General features: G+C 41.7%; 1 protein-coding gene across 2 annotated transcripts; it reads left to right on the plus strand.

Annotated features, from left to right (window-relative positions):
* Window positions 1-883: 883 nt before the first annotated feature.
* Window positions 884-15,589, plus strand: LOC105918529 (arginine and glutamate-rich protein 1-B). Of its 2 annotated transcripts, none has more exons than XM_012853635.3 (4): window positions 884-1,436; window positions 4,177-4,426; window positions 8,405-8,488; window positions 12,674-15,589. In XM_012853635.3, the coding sequence occupies exons 1-4, from the start codon at window positions 1,105-1,107 to the stop codon at window positions 12,836-12,838; spliced, it is 831 nt and encodes a 276-aa protein (XP_012709089.1). In that variant the 5' UTR covers window positions 884-1,104; the 3' UTR covers window positions 12,839-15,589. The 2 variants fall into 2 exon arrangements, with proteins under 2 accessions (XP_012709089.1, XP_012709090.1); XM_012853636.3 differs by having other exon boundaries at window positions 885-1,436; window positions 4,201-4,426.
* The last annotated feature ends 555 nt before the right edge of the window (window positions 15,590-16,144 follow it).

The following is a 16,144-nucleotide window of genomic DNA, read 5'->3' on the forward strand; positions in this document are numbered from 1 at the left end:
TGAAAGAGCAGGGTTTTTTTTTTATATATAATTGCTGGACAATAATTAAATAACAATATATACCGATCAATAGACGTATATCGATAACAAATTTCCTTCTTTTTGTTTTCTTGGCAATCATGTAGATTAATATGTCGTTACACCCTCCCAACCAATCACAACGCAGACACAGGAACGCTTCGTCACCAAGCTCCGCCCCCTTCAAAAAGTTCAGAGAGCAGGTGTTCTTTTTTTCTTCTTTAAAAATGTCCAGTTTTGGTAGAAAGTTGGTAGAAAAAAGGGTTGAGTTTGAATTCAGTGTTTGTGTGTTGCTAAGCAACAGCATAAAATGGCCCGAGCTGCACATAGAATATGCATTAAATTTGTTGATAATTATTGATATCGATCAATATGATTTCTATTTTATCAATGTGCATTATTCTATATCGTCCAACCATATATATATATATATATATATATATATATATATATATATATATATATATATATATATATATACAATATATAATATATAGGCTATATATATATATATATATAGATATATATATATATATATATATATATATATATATATATATATATATATATATATATATATATATATATATATATATATATATATATATATATATATATACTTTTTTTTTTTTTTTCTTTTTTTTCCGTTTTTTTAATTACATGAAAAGGCTTTGTTATCCACCATAACTTTTTATGCTATTTAATTATTGAGTAAAAGTAATAAAATAAAAAAAGAAGACGCACAGTTATTCGGTGTTTAGTATTTTTGCACTTTTGGACATTTTATTTCCAGACAGCTGTGAGGATTGTCGCTCTGTTCGGGAAACTGGCGAAAGGCTCCGAAGATTGACGGAAAGCATCGAGAACCGCGGTGCCTGCTGGGAACAACAAAGTCGACAAGCCGCCATCTTGCCTTGGAACGACTTAGGAGGGCAAATTAAGGAGCTGTTTGAATGCGATTTTGAGCAAAGTAGAGGTGTTTGCGCTGGTTGCATTGGTCGGTGTTCCTCTGTGGAGCTTTAGCAGCGCGGCCGCTGGAGTGGAGTCTGCAGTGTCGTCCAGATATCCGCCGTAAGACTGGTCAGCATGGGCCGCTCACGCAGCCGAAGCACGTCCCGGTCCAAACACTCAAAAAGCAGCAAGCACAGCAAGAAACGGAGCCGGTCTCGGTCTCGGTCCAGAGACAGGGAGAGGTCCAAGAAGCGATCCAAGTCCCGGGAGGCCAAGAGGAACCGGCGCAGAGAGTCCCGCTCCCGGTCCAGATCCACCACAGCCTCGTCCCGCAGAGAGAGACCAGCGTCTCCCCCGGAGAGGATCGACATCTTCGGCAGGACTCTGAGCAAGAGGACCGCTCTGGATGAGAAGCAGAGGAAGGAAGAGGAGGAGAGGAAGGCAGAGATGGAGAGACAGAGGAAAATGTGGGTATTATTCTCTAAATCAGTGGAAATGTTGCATAACTGGCTGCTGTGTATGTGTGTGTGTGCGCGCTAAGCTAACAGCTAGGCTAGCTGCATTGATTTTAAAGGGCTGAAGCTAAATGCTAACTAGCCATGCTAACGGCTGCCAGTCAGTTCTGCAGCTGTCAGTAAATATTAAAAGCCACTAAAAGTCTTCAGAGCTTTTATTTGGGTAAACGTGCAGATTCTAGACAAAGCTTTACCCTGGTGGTTAAATAAATTAATTTAAATGTGTTAAAATGTGTTTCCTATGATACAAAGATCATGGATGAAGGTTAAAGCTTAAACAGAAACTGTTCAGGAATCCTAACTTCTGAGCTATTTTAACATCCTTTAATTTATTTAAAACTGAAAAACCTTGACCAGGAATGACTGTTCTGTAACATAAACTTGTTTAATATAATAGTTTAAGATATTGTTTGTTTTAACTGTGAAATACTGTGAAAGTCGTTGTTTTGCACATGTTTTATGCTTATGTTATGTGTAAATATTTCTAAATATCTTGGAAATGCTGAACTACAACAGTTAGTTGGATCTTAGCACTAAAATAGGGAACTGTTTGGCTGTTGACTGGCTGAATTATTTTTATTCACTCTAAAATAATTAGTTTTTAGGGGCGATAAATATGATTTATAATGTAAAGGGAGAATTGGAAAGCAGTGAAACTGATTTCAGAGCAGCTCCAGTTCTACGTGCAGCCCTGCTGCTGACACCAGCGGGTCACCTGGGGTCTGCAGATCCTGAGGAAGGAGATATTCCTCTGATCCAGGTGTGTCAGACCAGGGATGCGTCTCTGGCTACGTTCACACTGCAGGTCCTGATGCTTTTTTTTTTTAGGTGGCTGTTCATACTATTAATAAATGCAACCGCCATCATTTTCTGGCTGAATGTTTTAAGACGCAAAGCGACCCGCAGATAACAGAAAGAGGTATCATCTAGGATGAGCCGATACGATTCTCAATACAGTTCAGCTTGATTTGCTTTGACTCCAATATCCATATTTATTACTTTCAAATTAATGCTCAAAGTCATTCAATCAACAAAACCAGCCAAAAATTATATTTGTTCAATTTATTGAACACTGACATATTAACAGGAACGTAAAGTATATCATAGAAACCAAAAATGTGCCCAAACGTCTGATTTTAGGGATGAACTGTTTCTCAGTACATCCCAACTTATGAATAGCAGTTAAGATATTTTTCTCTTTATCTTCAGTAGGGCTGAACAATTGCAATATAATTACAATAAAAAAAAAAAACGCAATCTCCGAATTACAGAGGTCTGCAGTTTTTGGCTACGTAACAATTAACGCATCAGACGTCCTTTAGGCGTCAGTAATTATGTTTAAAGTGGGTCTGCTCCACATGGACGAGAAGAGAGCTGCAGCACTGAGATAATGTAGTTTTATTACTCGTTTTAGAGTTTATTTGATCACATTTTTATACTAGAAACTTTCAGGAATGTCACCACAGCATTAAGTAGCATTCTTGGTTGCTCTTTATGTTCAACAAGGATTGATGTCCAACTCAACAAGTTATTCTCTTGAATAAAAATATTCTGATAAATAAAAACAGTTACATTTCTTGTTTTAAAGAGTTCTTGTTTAGAAACATCTTTATCTTCAGGCTTTTTTTGTTGCTTGTGGTTAATGCAGAGAAGGGTCAAAATGAAATCGCAGTTATTGCTGAAATATATCACAATGTAGATTTTTGGTAAAATCGTACAGCCGTAGTCTAAATCCAACCTGGAGAGTTATTGATGGACTAAAAATTGAGAAAGTCGGACTCACAGCACGATCTAAGCTGCGGTTTTATTATACCAAAGCCGATCAATCAATTTTCTTTCTTCCTTTACGTTTCACCAAAAGAAATTAGAGACATTATTTTAAAAACTTGCTTTTATGTCAAGAATTTCATCTGGGAGTTAAACCTGAAGTCAAAATGTAACTAAATCCAACAAATGAAACATGCTGGTAAAACAAGATGGCCGCCCTGTTATTGTAAATGCAATTAAAATAAAACTAGATGTTTGCTGCTAGTAGTTTTTTACACAATGAGCTGAGAACAGGCTTCACTTGTGTAACTTCAAACTAACTTAAAATAAATGAGTAAATTAAAGTTCCTCGTCTTGTAAAAGTTTCCTCTTTGCAATATTTTAATAAAGTATTTTCAATATATTCAGTATTGCCGCTGTTCTCTTCATAGAAGCCCAGTGAGTTAATTGGCAAAATAAAATCCAGGTTTTCCAGAAATTAAACCTTAAATAATTGTAAATTCTATTGAATCAATTTGTGGCCCCGCCCCAGCCGACACCTTCACCCTCATAGAGTGGAAAACCTTAATAAGAGTTTAATTTTTTACCTTGACTTTCCAGATTTACCCCCAAATATCAGATGCTGTGGGGATGAATTTGCTGCTGGGTAGATTCAGCCAGTCACAGCTTTAACATTTCTGGGTGCAGTGAACGCTCCATAAAGGGTTAATTTATTCTGTGAAGCTGCTAAAGGGTGGATGTTCTAGCCTGGCTGTCGCTTCCTGACCTTAAACCAGCAGAAATGTTGATGCGGTGTGGGTGGGGTTAGCGTCCTGAGCGTTTTTACGTGACGCCGTCTCCTCCCGCCGCGCCGCTTCCAGACGTCTGATGAATGCCACGACGGGAGCCAGAGCGGCGTAACTATAAACCAGTCTGCTTCTCCTAGCATCGTCTTCCCTCCTGTCTCCAGCCGTCAGCAGGAGATTGAGGAGAAGCTGATCGAGGAGGAGACGGCCCGGCGGGTGGAGGAGCTGGTGGCCAAGCGGGTGGAGGAGGAGCTGGAGAAGCGGAAGGACGAGATCGAGCGGGAGGTGCTGCGGCGCGTGGAGGAGGCCAAGCGCATCATGGAGCGGCAGCTGCTGGAGGAGCTGGAGCGGCAGCGGCAGGCCGAGCTGGCGGCGCAGAAGGCCAGAGAGGTAACGCTCGGTCGTTTGGAACGCACCCCCCCCCCTCCTTTAACCCTGAGCCGCCATGTTTTCTGCTCTGCGGAGGGAGCCGCCTCCGTTTTCAGCGTGCAGCTTTCCCTTTCTGACCGTCAGAGTTTCTGTTGTTTCTGTCTGCCGACATCAGCAGGATGAGGGAGGAAGGCGGCCGGCGGCGCCTCGCCGTGACCCGGCGCGTACAAACGAGCGTTAGCCGCGAGAAAACAGAATAAAAACGGCTGTGAATCCAGAAAAGTGCCTCATTGATAAGTCCGGCTTTATCCAGCGGCCGTAACGACGCACCTTTAATAAGAAAAGCTGTCCGTTAAACAGGGTTCCCACGGGTCCTTGAAATCCTTGAAAGTTTGTGAATCAGAAAAAATTAAGTCAAGGCCCTTGAAAGTTCTTGAATTTTTTTGTGGGGTTGAAAGTTCACACGGATGACGACTCATGTGTCATTATTTTACTATCACACGATCTTTTAAAATGATGTTGATTCCGCAGACTTTTAAATTGCAAAAGTACGTTCACTCTTCTTCGTTAGTTGCTAGGCTACGGTTTAGGCCTACGTGCGTCCAATAGGTTACATTCACGCAGTGTTGCCAACTCAGCGACTTTTCAGAGTCAAAGTCAAAAACTAGCTTAATCAAAGATGAAAGTAAGTGAAACAAATTGATATAATTCTGAACATCTCAATGCTGCACTTTTTTCCATAAATTCCATGAAACGGTAGGCTAATGTACATCTTATATGTAATGTAGTATGGCATAGCCATGTACTGTGGATATAAATGTAGGCTATGAATATGATCAATATTGTGATGGACAAAAGGCAAAAGGACAAAGGCATATATAAAAAAGTATGTTCTATTTATTTTTCCAAAAATTGTTCACAGAAGACTTCTAACATCAAATCTCAAGAAAAAAAACTGACCTCCAACAATGAACACACAGGGGAATTTATACACAAAGGCTAGCCTACACAAAACGAGGAGGGGTGGGAGATGAGACAAAGACAACAATACATCAACGTAAATAACTAATTCAAACCAATATATCTTGACTACAACACAACTATCAAAACATGACAACCTAACACCACAGAGGTTTTAGCAGTTATGTTGTTAGTAGAGAGAGAGGTAGATTCTTTAACATCAAGTCCCCTGCTTCCAGCAGCCTGATGGTTTGTTCCATTTCCTGGTTTGCCTTTCAACCAGTCCTCTCCCCCAGCCAGTCCTTCAAACTCAGCAAAACAGAAATTAATGATTGCAATAAACAAAAAGATGTTTACCAAATGTGTGCACCCATAATAGTAAACAACCTAATGCAAAAACAAACAATATTGTGTGAGGACATTTAAATAAATACTAACACTGAGGAAAAGATGGAGGAACCTCCACAAATATCAATGTAGGCTATAAATTAAGTCCACTTTCTTGCATTGCTTCTGACCCAACAACTTCTATGCCGTTTAGTCTTTTATTGAATTTGCATTGTATTAAAATATGATAACCTATTCAGCGGTCACAGTAGGTAAATGCCGCAACGTGTGGTCCTTGAATTTGAGGAAATTGGTCCTGGAAAGTCCTTGAAAGGTCCTTGAATTTGATGTTCACCAAGGTGTGGGAACCCTGGTTAAATAATCTGAACCGTCTGCGGTTGAAATGCTGTAACACATGAATAGGAACTAAAACGGCTAATTTAATTGTTTTAGGTTAATTAGTACAGAACCGCCTGGTATGATCCCGCCGTCACAGAAAAGCTTTGGGTTCTCCTGATGGTTCCTAAAAAGTTTCTGATGCTTTTACTCTTTGATTTAGGATCTTTTAATGTCGCTGACTCCTAAAGGCACGAGCCACCCGCAGTTTCTCATCATGTCGTCCTTTATTTGCTTCAGGCTCGTTTAGCAGCTTGTTTTATTTCTAATTAAGACAAACCGAACGATTCTTATAAAGACAAATACGTAAATGACAGCTGTGAGAATTCTAGAGCAACAAAAGCCATCAGAGAGTGTTGGGAGTTAATTTTAGCTCGTTATAAACGTCGTTTTTCTCGCTTTGCAGGCGGTTAAGGGTCCAGTCTTCATGCAAAGAGTGATGGTGTCCTCCCACCTGAGGTTGTGATATTTCTCACGCAGATGTCTGGCTGAAAGCTGCCACAGGTCTAAATCCCACAGAGCGCCGTGGGGTTTATTAGGGCTGGGCGATTAATCGATTTAATCGATTAATTCGAATTTACAATTCTTTAAGATTTCATTTTTGGAAAATCTGGATTTTATTTTGCTAATCCACTCATTGGGTTTTCATGAAGAGAACAGCTTGATGCTGAATATATGTTTAGGCAAAATTATTGTCAAAATATTGTTAAGTGGAAACTTTTTTATACCATAATACGAGGTACTTCATTTACTTATTTACTTTTTTTTTTAACTTAGTTTGATGTTCACAAGTGCAGTGAAGCCTGTTCTTAGCTCAATGTGTAATACCACTAGCAGCAAATGTTTTGTTATATTTTCATTGTTTATAATGGCACGGCGGCCATCTTGTTTCACAGCTTGTTTTTAGTTGCACTTTGAATTCAGGTCAACTCCCTGACGAAATGCTTGACATAAAAAGCAAGGTTTTAAAATAATTTCTTTTTATGAACAAAAAGGAGGAAAAAATCAATTAATCGGATTTGGTATGATAAAATCTGAGATTTATTTTTTAATCCATATCACCCAGCCCTAAACTGAACCAAAGTTTGATGCTTTTGATGCCTTAGATTGAAGCTAAACTCACACTCTGGGAGTTTAGTGTGTTTCCGTGCAGCCAGCTGACCAGCAGTGAGCAGCACCGTGATCCCAGCAGCCGAGCCGATCTTTACTAAACAGCTGCAGGTTTTTACCACCTTTAAAAGTCCGTCATGTTTTTAATAATTTGTGGTAAATGAGCGCGGCCAGTCGTTCAGAGACACAAACCCCCGCCCAGTCGCTGCTCCTCCTTCCTCTCTGCCTCGCTGTGACCCGCACACAGGACCGTAGTCTTCCTCATCACGCAGACGGTTTGTCCCTCTCCAGCAGAACCGAGCCGATCGGATCCAGACGACCCGGCTGATCTGTGATGTTTCTGTTTGTGCCCTAACGTGCTTCTCCCTCAGGGCCGCCGCTGCTCGCCGTCATTCTGTGTTTGATTTTCCTTGTTGTGGGGGGGGAGGGGGACACGCCCCCCGCCACCCCCCCTCTAACTAGCTCTGGCCTGCAGCCTCTCAGCTCACCTGTGACCGTGGTCCGGGTCCTGCTGCACACACACACACCTCCACAGAGACCAGGCTAACCTAACCCAGGCCACGCTGCAGGCACAGACGTAGCCCCCCCCTCCCCCCCCTCCCCCCAGGAGCGCCTCTCTGTCTCTGCAGGGGCTGCAGCCGGACGACACAGTAAATATTCGGCCGTTTATTGCCGAATGCGTTCACCAGTTGTGTAGGTACACAGGCAAGGAAAGTGCGTAGGTATACGTGCATCGGTGAGCCAAAACTCTTCCCTCCTTCTTCTTTCTTCTCTCTTGCATATGATGAAAGCAGCAAAATGTGTTTTTTTTTTTTTTCTCCTCTAGTCTTTCTGTTATGCGTCAGTCCTCTGAATGTGATGAGTGTGTTTCAGATTCCTTACCGTATCACAGGCTAGGGGGGGAATTAGCCTTTAAGTTTCTCCAGGAAGTGATTTATGCAGTAGTGGGAGGGGGAGGGGGAGAGGGAGAGGGAGGGGGAGGCGGGCTTCATGTCTCTGCAGCTTCTTTAGGTTTGTAGAAAACGATTCAGGCTGACTGCAGCGAATGCACGACTGGCTGAAGAGACTTTCTGTGGTGTTACGACCTCTGAGTGAGTGGGTCTGTGACGATGGGCGAGAGAGAGAGAGAGAGAGAGAGAGTGAGAGAGAGAGAGTGAGCTTTGTGGCCTTTTCCTGCACTAACATGGCTCCATGTCACCCATCCAGGAGGAAGAGAAATCCAAGCGGGAGGAGCTGGAAAAAATCCTGGAGGAGAATAACCGCAAGATCGCCGACGCTCAGGCCAAGCTGGTACGACCCGAACTCTCCCTGCATCGGTTCTGTTGGGTCCAGATAGCTCGGGGGGGGGGGGGGGGGATAAACCCACGCTGCTCTGTGCTGCTGGAGTCACTGAAAAGTTTCTTTGGCCGTTTTCTGATGGAGCCACAAGAAGAACGGCACGATTAGTGGAAGGAGAACTGCATTAAAGGAGAAGTCCGGTCAAAATGCTGCTAAAAGTACTTTAAATATAAAATTATTACATACTGTTCAATAAATGATAAGCTTTTTTAATTAAGAGTAATTTTCATTTGACGGTCCTTTTATGGGGGCAGCCATCTTGGTGAAGAACAGTCCTGCCTCCTCCCAGTTTGTGACGTCAGGTAGCGGTATCCATAGACATCATATACGTAGACGCGTCATTGGGCGGGTTCTGCCTCTGCTGCGATGCGTCAGAGCGTCCGCCATCTTAAATGTGGCAAATCTGCAGTTACTCAGTCACTTAAACAGTATCAGAGGGACTTTAATCTCTGAATATACCTTGTATTCGTAGTATTTTTGTTTTTGTAATATTACAAGTTTATTTTCGTATCCCTTTAGCTTCATTCTCCTGAATTTATTCTCCTAAAGAACAAAAGTATTTAAAATAATCTAACCTGGCCCTATTACTCCAGGAGTGAAATAATTCTGCAAACTGTGATTATTCTGGAAATATTCCCCCTTAATTCTCATAATATGACGTTTTTATCATAACATTATCACTTTTGTGTTTGTTTGTTTTTTACTTTATTGACCTAGGACTTTTTTTTCTCATATTATTAATTTTACCTCTAATACTCACCCAAAAAGTGTGTTCCTAAAGGTTCACATGTGACACGGTTTTATGAAATAATGAAGACCACAATGTTTAGATTTAACAAATTGATCCTTATATTCATAACACATACACACATATATATATATATATATATATATATATATATATATATATATATATATATATATATATATATATATATATATATATATATATATATATATAGAGAGCCTGGAATGAGGCAGCTTCTCTGATTCACGTTCACAATAACAGAACTTAACTTTTTTCTGCCACATACAATATGGCGGTAACGTTGACGTGCGAACCTGCGCCCTATGACGCGTCTACGTATATATGTCTGTGGCGGTATCGGCTGTAGAAAAAATATTTTTTTTAACCTCTTAAACAAAGATAGACATGGTATTAAGCATTTAAATTTAAAGTAATACTCATTTTACATTTTAGAGACATAAAAAGACAACAAATAAGCATTAAAGTACGGTTTATGGGTTGAGTTCTGCAATGTTAGAAGATGAGTATAAAACTCATCTTTAGAACCAATCTCTGCTGAAAATGGTGATCTGCACCGCCTAATCTACTTCCAGCAGTTATCATCAGTTATTGCAACCCTAAACTGCAGAAAATACGGTCATTCGGCTCTTTCTGAGTTTACTCTCTGCTGTCAGGATGAGCTGCAGCGCGTTATGAGGCGGAGGGATATTTTAATGTCACTTAGTTTAGAGCCCAAACAATCGACTTCACTTTCAGAAACAAGCCCACAAAAAAAACTACAACCCACAACCCATGAAATTTACAAGCGACTTTAGAAAAAATAAAACCAAAGTCACATAAAATAAGTGGGCTTCATAACAGTGAGCAATGTTTCTAAGTGTGTCGTATCCCTCCGCCGCTCTGGTCGGGTAAACAAATGTTCCGACAAATTATACATTATAAAAAAGAAAAACTTACCAAAAAGTCTCTCTCTCATGTCATCTTGAAGACATTCTTCTTTAAAATGTTGGTTCGAAGTTCGATGGCAAATCCTTCTTCGCTAACGCTAAATTCATTAAATCACTACGAACGTATTAGTTTTAGGTTCAGCTAATGATTTTTCCTTGTTGATCGGACTTCCCCTTTAACAGTGTGAGGAATTAGCCAGGCAGGGCAAAGGGCTTTACGTGTTGAAAATATAACAGCATAAAAGCAAGTTGGACTAAAATGTGGAAACAAAATAGAAGCTAAAAGGAAATAGTTAAAAAGTTCTGGGTTCCCGACCCGCAGAAGGTTTTCCTGCTCCTTCTGGGCCGGGTTCTGCCACAGAGAGGAGCTAGAGCGGCCTAGTCAAAGCCCAGACCCGGCTCAGCTCTGGTATTTAGAAAGCAGGGTGTGCAAAGATTTGGCCGTAACTGCAGCAACTAGTCAGTTTATTTCCTTCCTTTACCTCCAGCTGCTCCGTTCCGTTGCCCCATCGCGTTAAATAAAATACGTTTGAGTTTGTGGACGTCTGCATGTGGACAGCCGTGTTTTGCATGACTCGGCGTATCTGATCGGTTAATACGGTTAATATGGAAATATTCTGCCGCTGACAATGAGACCACGCTGAGGCAACAGGTTTAAAACCTGCCTGTTCTCACTTATATTCATCTTAATAACCACCCAGACCTTCTTTAACCTTTTTGTTCTTTTTAAATCGATTTAATCCATTAGTCTTTAGATTTGATGAACATTTCTTTCCTCTGTTTTAGTCCATTTCTGGACCTTTTAAGATGATTTCAGTCTGATGTACATAAAGTCTTTAGAAATAGACACTAACCAGGTGTTAAATCTGACCAGATTCTGGTTCCTTTCTAGAACATAATTCCCCCCTCCTGAACTCGTTTTGGTTCATTTTCGCTTTAATTAATTAGGTTTGCTAAACCCTGGCTGTTAAAATCCTGCAGAGGGAGACCATCATCAACCAAACCGCTCTGCTGATGTGTGAAATGGTCAGACTGGCACAATTTGGTGCGTTAATTAAAGAATAACCAGTTTTTTTTCCCCAGTCAGAGCTGAAAACGAGAGGAATGTGGAATAATCAGGGAAATAAGGCGTCAGTCGTCTGCTGCTGATGAGTTAACGATTAATTACTCAGAACCCAAAGGACGCTCAGAGCGTGGCGCCGGCGTAGAACCACCGGCTCGGTCCGCGGCTCGGTGAAGAGCTGGGACAGCTTAGGCCTGGACGGTTTAGAGGAAAACCATATTGATTAAAATACAAACCATATTGATTGATATCGATAATTATCAGCTAATTAAAAACGTAGATTCTAAGAGCAGCCCTGTCCGTTTATGTCAGGGGTGTCAAACTGATTCTGGTTTAGGGGCCGCATTCAGCTTAATCTGATCTTAAGAGGGCCACACGAGTAAACTCATTGCAAGATTAAATAGAACTAATAAATGTGGATTTGTTGTTGATTTTTATATTAAATTAATTTCACTTTTACACAATATATTATGAATAACCGCAGCGTTTTTAAGTAAAGCGTGTGCAATTTCAACAATACTTTTACTCAGTTAAACATTTACTTGTGCATTATGCATAAGAACTGATCACAGTGATTGTACAATGTTGAAAAACATTTATTCACATTTTTTGGAACTTAAAAATACTGTCCTGCATGACAAAATACATCAAACAGATAAAAATTAAGAAATTATTTAAGTTTTTCCACACCTGAAGCTTAATCTGCTAATTAAAACACAGCGCCCCTCGTGGACAATATAGGAACTGCATATTTTCAATTAAACAAAGTACATGTTTTTTTTCAATAATTGTTTTATCATTCTCTTCCTTTTATCTCCTCTTTCTTTCACCTTTTTTTTTTCTTGTTCCTCCTTTCCTCTCCTACTTTCCCATTGTAGTGTCCATATCATTGGAGATATTCCCCTCATGAATCATAATAAAACTATTCACATTCATAAATCAAGCGGAGCACTATGGCCAAAGCAGTACTGCTCCACTTGTGAAAGTCAAATCTGATGAGCTCTTTTTGGCATTAAGACAACAATTCTTATTGCCACATTGCCAGAAAGGACACAGTGGGGGGAATTATTTATTTATTTATTTATTTTTTTTTTATAATGATAATGCATTTAGCCACAGGGCCGGACTAAATTGTTCAGCGGGCCGTATGTTTGACCCCCCTGGTTTATGCTGCTGCTTAATCACAGAAGTCAAACTCAACCCTTGATTCTACAAACTTTTTACCAAAACTGCAAGTTTTTAAAAAATAATATAGAACGTGTGCCCTCTGAACTCTCTGAAGGGGGCGGAGCTTAGTTCCTGGGTCTGCGTTGTGATTGGTTGGGAGGATGTCGGGGTGTGGGTCCTCCTCTGACCCGTGTGTTTGCGCCCCCCCGCAGGCCGAGGAGCAGCTACGGATCGTGGAGGAGCAGAGAAAGATCCACGAGGAGCGCATGAAGCTGGAGCAGGACCGGCAGCGGCAGCAGAAGGAGGAGCAGAAAATCATCCTGGGGAAGGGCAAGTCCAGACCCAAGCTGTCCTTCTCTCTGAAGGCCACCGAATGAGACTCCGCTCCGTCCTGCCGCCACGCCCTGCACCCCCCCCCCCCCATGCCCCCCCCCCCCTCCTGATCCAGCCCCGCTCCATGTCGTCCGCTGCGGAATGCTCGCTTCGTTTTGGAAGTGCTAACGGAAAGCTTGGGAACGTGACTTGTTGAACCTCCCGGTCCTGAGGAGGAGGAGGAGGAGGAGGAGGATGCTCCTTCATCATCCCCCCCCCCCTACCAGACACAATGACTCCTCCTGCTTGTTTTTACTTTCACTTTTAGGGACCTGGAAGTCTTAAATGTGCCGTAGCGCTGACAGCAGCAGACGCTCGCCGGCAGCTCGGGGTCGTCCTCCTCCGGCCGCCGCGAAGGCAGCCATGGCTTCACATCCGGCCCACCTCTCCGTGTCTTCCACCCATCCATCACGCTGCCCCCCCTCCCCCCCGTGCTGCCGCAGGCGAGCCGGGACCCCCCCGACCTGCCGGCGATCGGTTCCGACGGGAAACGGAGGACAGAAGCCATTTCCTGTGCCGTGTTTTTAAATCCTCCTCGCGGTTTAAGCCGTCTTACAAAAAAAAGCGATCCGTCGGTTAGAGATGAGTGGAAAATTGTGGGAAATGCTCGGTTTGTTCTCCGACAAGTTTCCCGACGTCCCGTCTGCGTCCCCCCCCCCCACTTGTGTTGTAGTAAATTAACTTGGCGAAGCCGCCTGTTGGTAAGTCTGAGTCGTAGAGGAAACGCGAGTTCAGGTAAGACGAGGTCAGAGCGTGTGTGTGTGTGTGTGTGAGAGAGGATGAGTGTGTGTGGCTGACCTACGGTGGGTATCATAACTTTATTCTGTGGAATCTTAATTTTGTCGTGAGTTTTTCTCTCTCCCCCCCCCCCCCCCCATCAATTGTCAAAGGACTGAACAGATCAATAAATCCATTGAATGCCAACAGCAGGTCTCCTCATTGCTCCGCCTCGGCTTTAATTCAGCAAAGCTGCAGCAGGATGCTCATTCAGCCGCTTTAGCTTCCAGGTGGAACCCAAACGGAAACGTTTTTTTAGTTCCAGTTGCTGCATACCGTATTTTTCGGACTATAAGTCGCATCAGTCAAAAAATGCGTAATAAAGAGGAAAAAAATCACATAAGTCCCACTAGACCATAACTCATTTATTTCACATAATCCAAGACTGAAATCTGACATTTAATCTGGTAAACCAATTTAATAAATTACACAGCTGCATCCACAATTGGCTAAATAACATGGAACATACCTGGGAGGATGATAGGAGTAAATTAGCACAACAAGCTAGCAGCGTTTCAGCATAGCGGCCCGTTATGCTGAAAATTGTCATAATTGCACCTAAATCAGACCGTGAGCTTAACGGTGCTACGTGCTAAGCTAACAGTACGACACGGATGTTTCAGAGCAACATAAAGCTCAGGTGCATCAGTGAAGGTGTAAACCACCTGGACATCAGAGCTGTAAGCTAGCGCTAGCTGCTATTAGCGGTCCGGGTCCTTGGAGCGACACTATGCAACGCTCCGCTGCGTGAATTCAGACTGAAACTGTCAAACTACATACAAACATGTTCCGTCTTTGTTGTTTATTTATAAGTTAATGTTTCAACTAATTTATAAGTGGTACAGCAGCAGGATCGTTTTCAGGAGCGTAGAGCGCCCCTTGTGGCTATAGACGGTAATGTTTACTCCTTAGTTCATGTTGGTCAATATGAATTATTTAAAATTGATAAATAAGACGCACTCCACTAAGTCGCAGCATGAGCAAAAACTGGAAAAAAAGCGCGGCTTATACTCTGAAAAATATGGTATATATCTATACATATTCTTTTTTTTTTTGGTCATATTTTTCAAGTTAAGTTTTTGAGCGATTAGCAGCTTGGCAGCAGATGCTGTGATTTAAAAACAGGTCATGGACTTACGGTCCAAACTGAAGGACGTCAAAGCTACGAGCGGATAAGTCACCGTTTGTTCGGTCCACCGTCGCCCAGCAGACTACAAAAATGGCCGAACGGGGTGGAGTGGAACGCCCTGTGACCTGAAGGGGGCGGGGCTTGAAGATCCTTATTTAGATTTAAAGAGACGGCACCAAAACGAGTTGATCTCAGACACTCAGAACAGGGGATAAAAAAGGGGAAGGTGGGGGTAAATTAACGAGAAATTCAGACCAAATCGCTGTTTTTACTCTTTATGGACCACGGCTGGAGGATTTCCACGTGAAAAGGACGGCGTTAAAAGCCTGATATGTCCCCTTTATGGCGTCCATCCAGTCCTGCTGGAGGCTGCGTCGCTCCGAGGACAGATCCATAATGGTCCGATAGGCTGAACTCCATCCATGGAGGAGGAACTCGTTAACATCCGGCACCTTCCTGTCCAGCTCAACAGATTCAAGCTGAGCTTCAGAAATCCAGAGAAGAAGCCGCTTTATTTCAGCCGCTGTGACGTCCAGCCCTCAGTTTGGCGTCGCCTCTTTTCATTTGTTTCCCCACAGAATTAAACGGATGAATGAACATCCTGGAGAAGCTGATGTTGTAGTGTTGTTCTAGTTTCTCACTGTTCTGATGTTGGTAATAATTTGGCAGCTGGTTCCTTCAGAGGCTGAAGCGGGAGAAGCTTTTCCAGGATGGACATGTTCATAGATGGCTGAGCTGACCTCCAGCTCATTCTGTATTTAACATGTTGGTTAAATGTTAACATGGATGTTTTATGTATGTTTTTTTCTTTCTTGTACACTGAAAATAAATGAATCTCAGATAAAACGTATTTCATGGTACCCTGTGACTGTTTCCTAGTTGATTTTTTTACTTGAATGCTGGTCAAATACATAATTTTGTTTTGGATTAAATCAGGAAAAAAATGCTGTTTTGGCATATTTACAAGAAAATCTCTAACTGTATACTTTGACAAGCCGTTTATGATTGTATATAAATTGTATAATTTTGAAAATTATCAAGAACTTTAAGGCTTTAGAAGTGAAACAAATCTGATGATTATCTCTGACAAACATGTCCGGTAATGTAAAAGTATTTCTCTGATGAAGGCGATAACTTCTCAGATACGCTGATAAAACATTGAAATCGATAAAACTGATGCAACAATTTGTGCTTAATTTTGTTAAACTGAAAACACATTTACGAATTTTAAGACTGTGAAGATCATATTTACAAAGTAATTCAACTTTTATTAATGTCGATCATTTACTACACACCAAATTTGTTTTTTTTTTTATAATTTTGCGCGCTAAATGATTAATGGGCCAACATAAGCGGGATGTTTTTATAAATCTAGGGGAAAGTTGGACCGGGTTTAGAAGTTGGT

The sequence above is a fragment of the Fundulus heteroclitus genome, unplaced genomic scaffold, assembly GCF_011125445.2.
Source record: "Fundulus heteroclitus isolate FHET01 unplaced genomic scaffold, MU-UCD_Fhet_4.1 scaffold_53, whole genome shotgun sequence".
Classification (NCBI taxonomy): domain Eukaryota; kingdom Metazoa; phylum Chordata; class Actinopteri; order Cyprinodontiformes; family Fundulidae; genus Fundulus; species Fundulus heteroclitus.

What these genes read in the sequence shown, in the direction of transcription:
- LOC105918529 (XM_012853635.3), top strand. Translation starts at nt 1,105, where the DNA reads ATGGGCCGCTCACGCAGCCGAAGCACGTCCCGGTCCAAACACTCAAAA. An exon ending in ATGGAGAGACAGAGGAAAAT is followed by an intron (nt 1,437 to 4,176) that starts GTGGGTATTATT and finishes TGCTTCTCCTAG; the next exon opens with CATCGTCTTCCCTCCTGTCT. An exon ending in CGGCGCAGAAGGCCAGAGAG is followed by an intron (nt 4,427 to 8,404) that starts GTAACGCTCGGT and finishes TCACCCATCCAG; the next exon opens with GAGGAAGAGAAATCCAAGCG.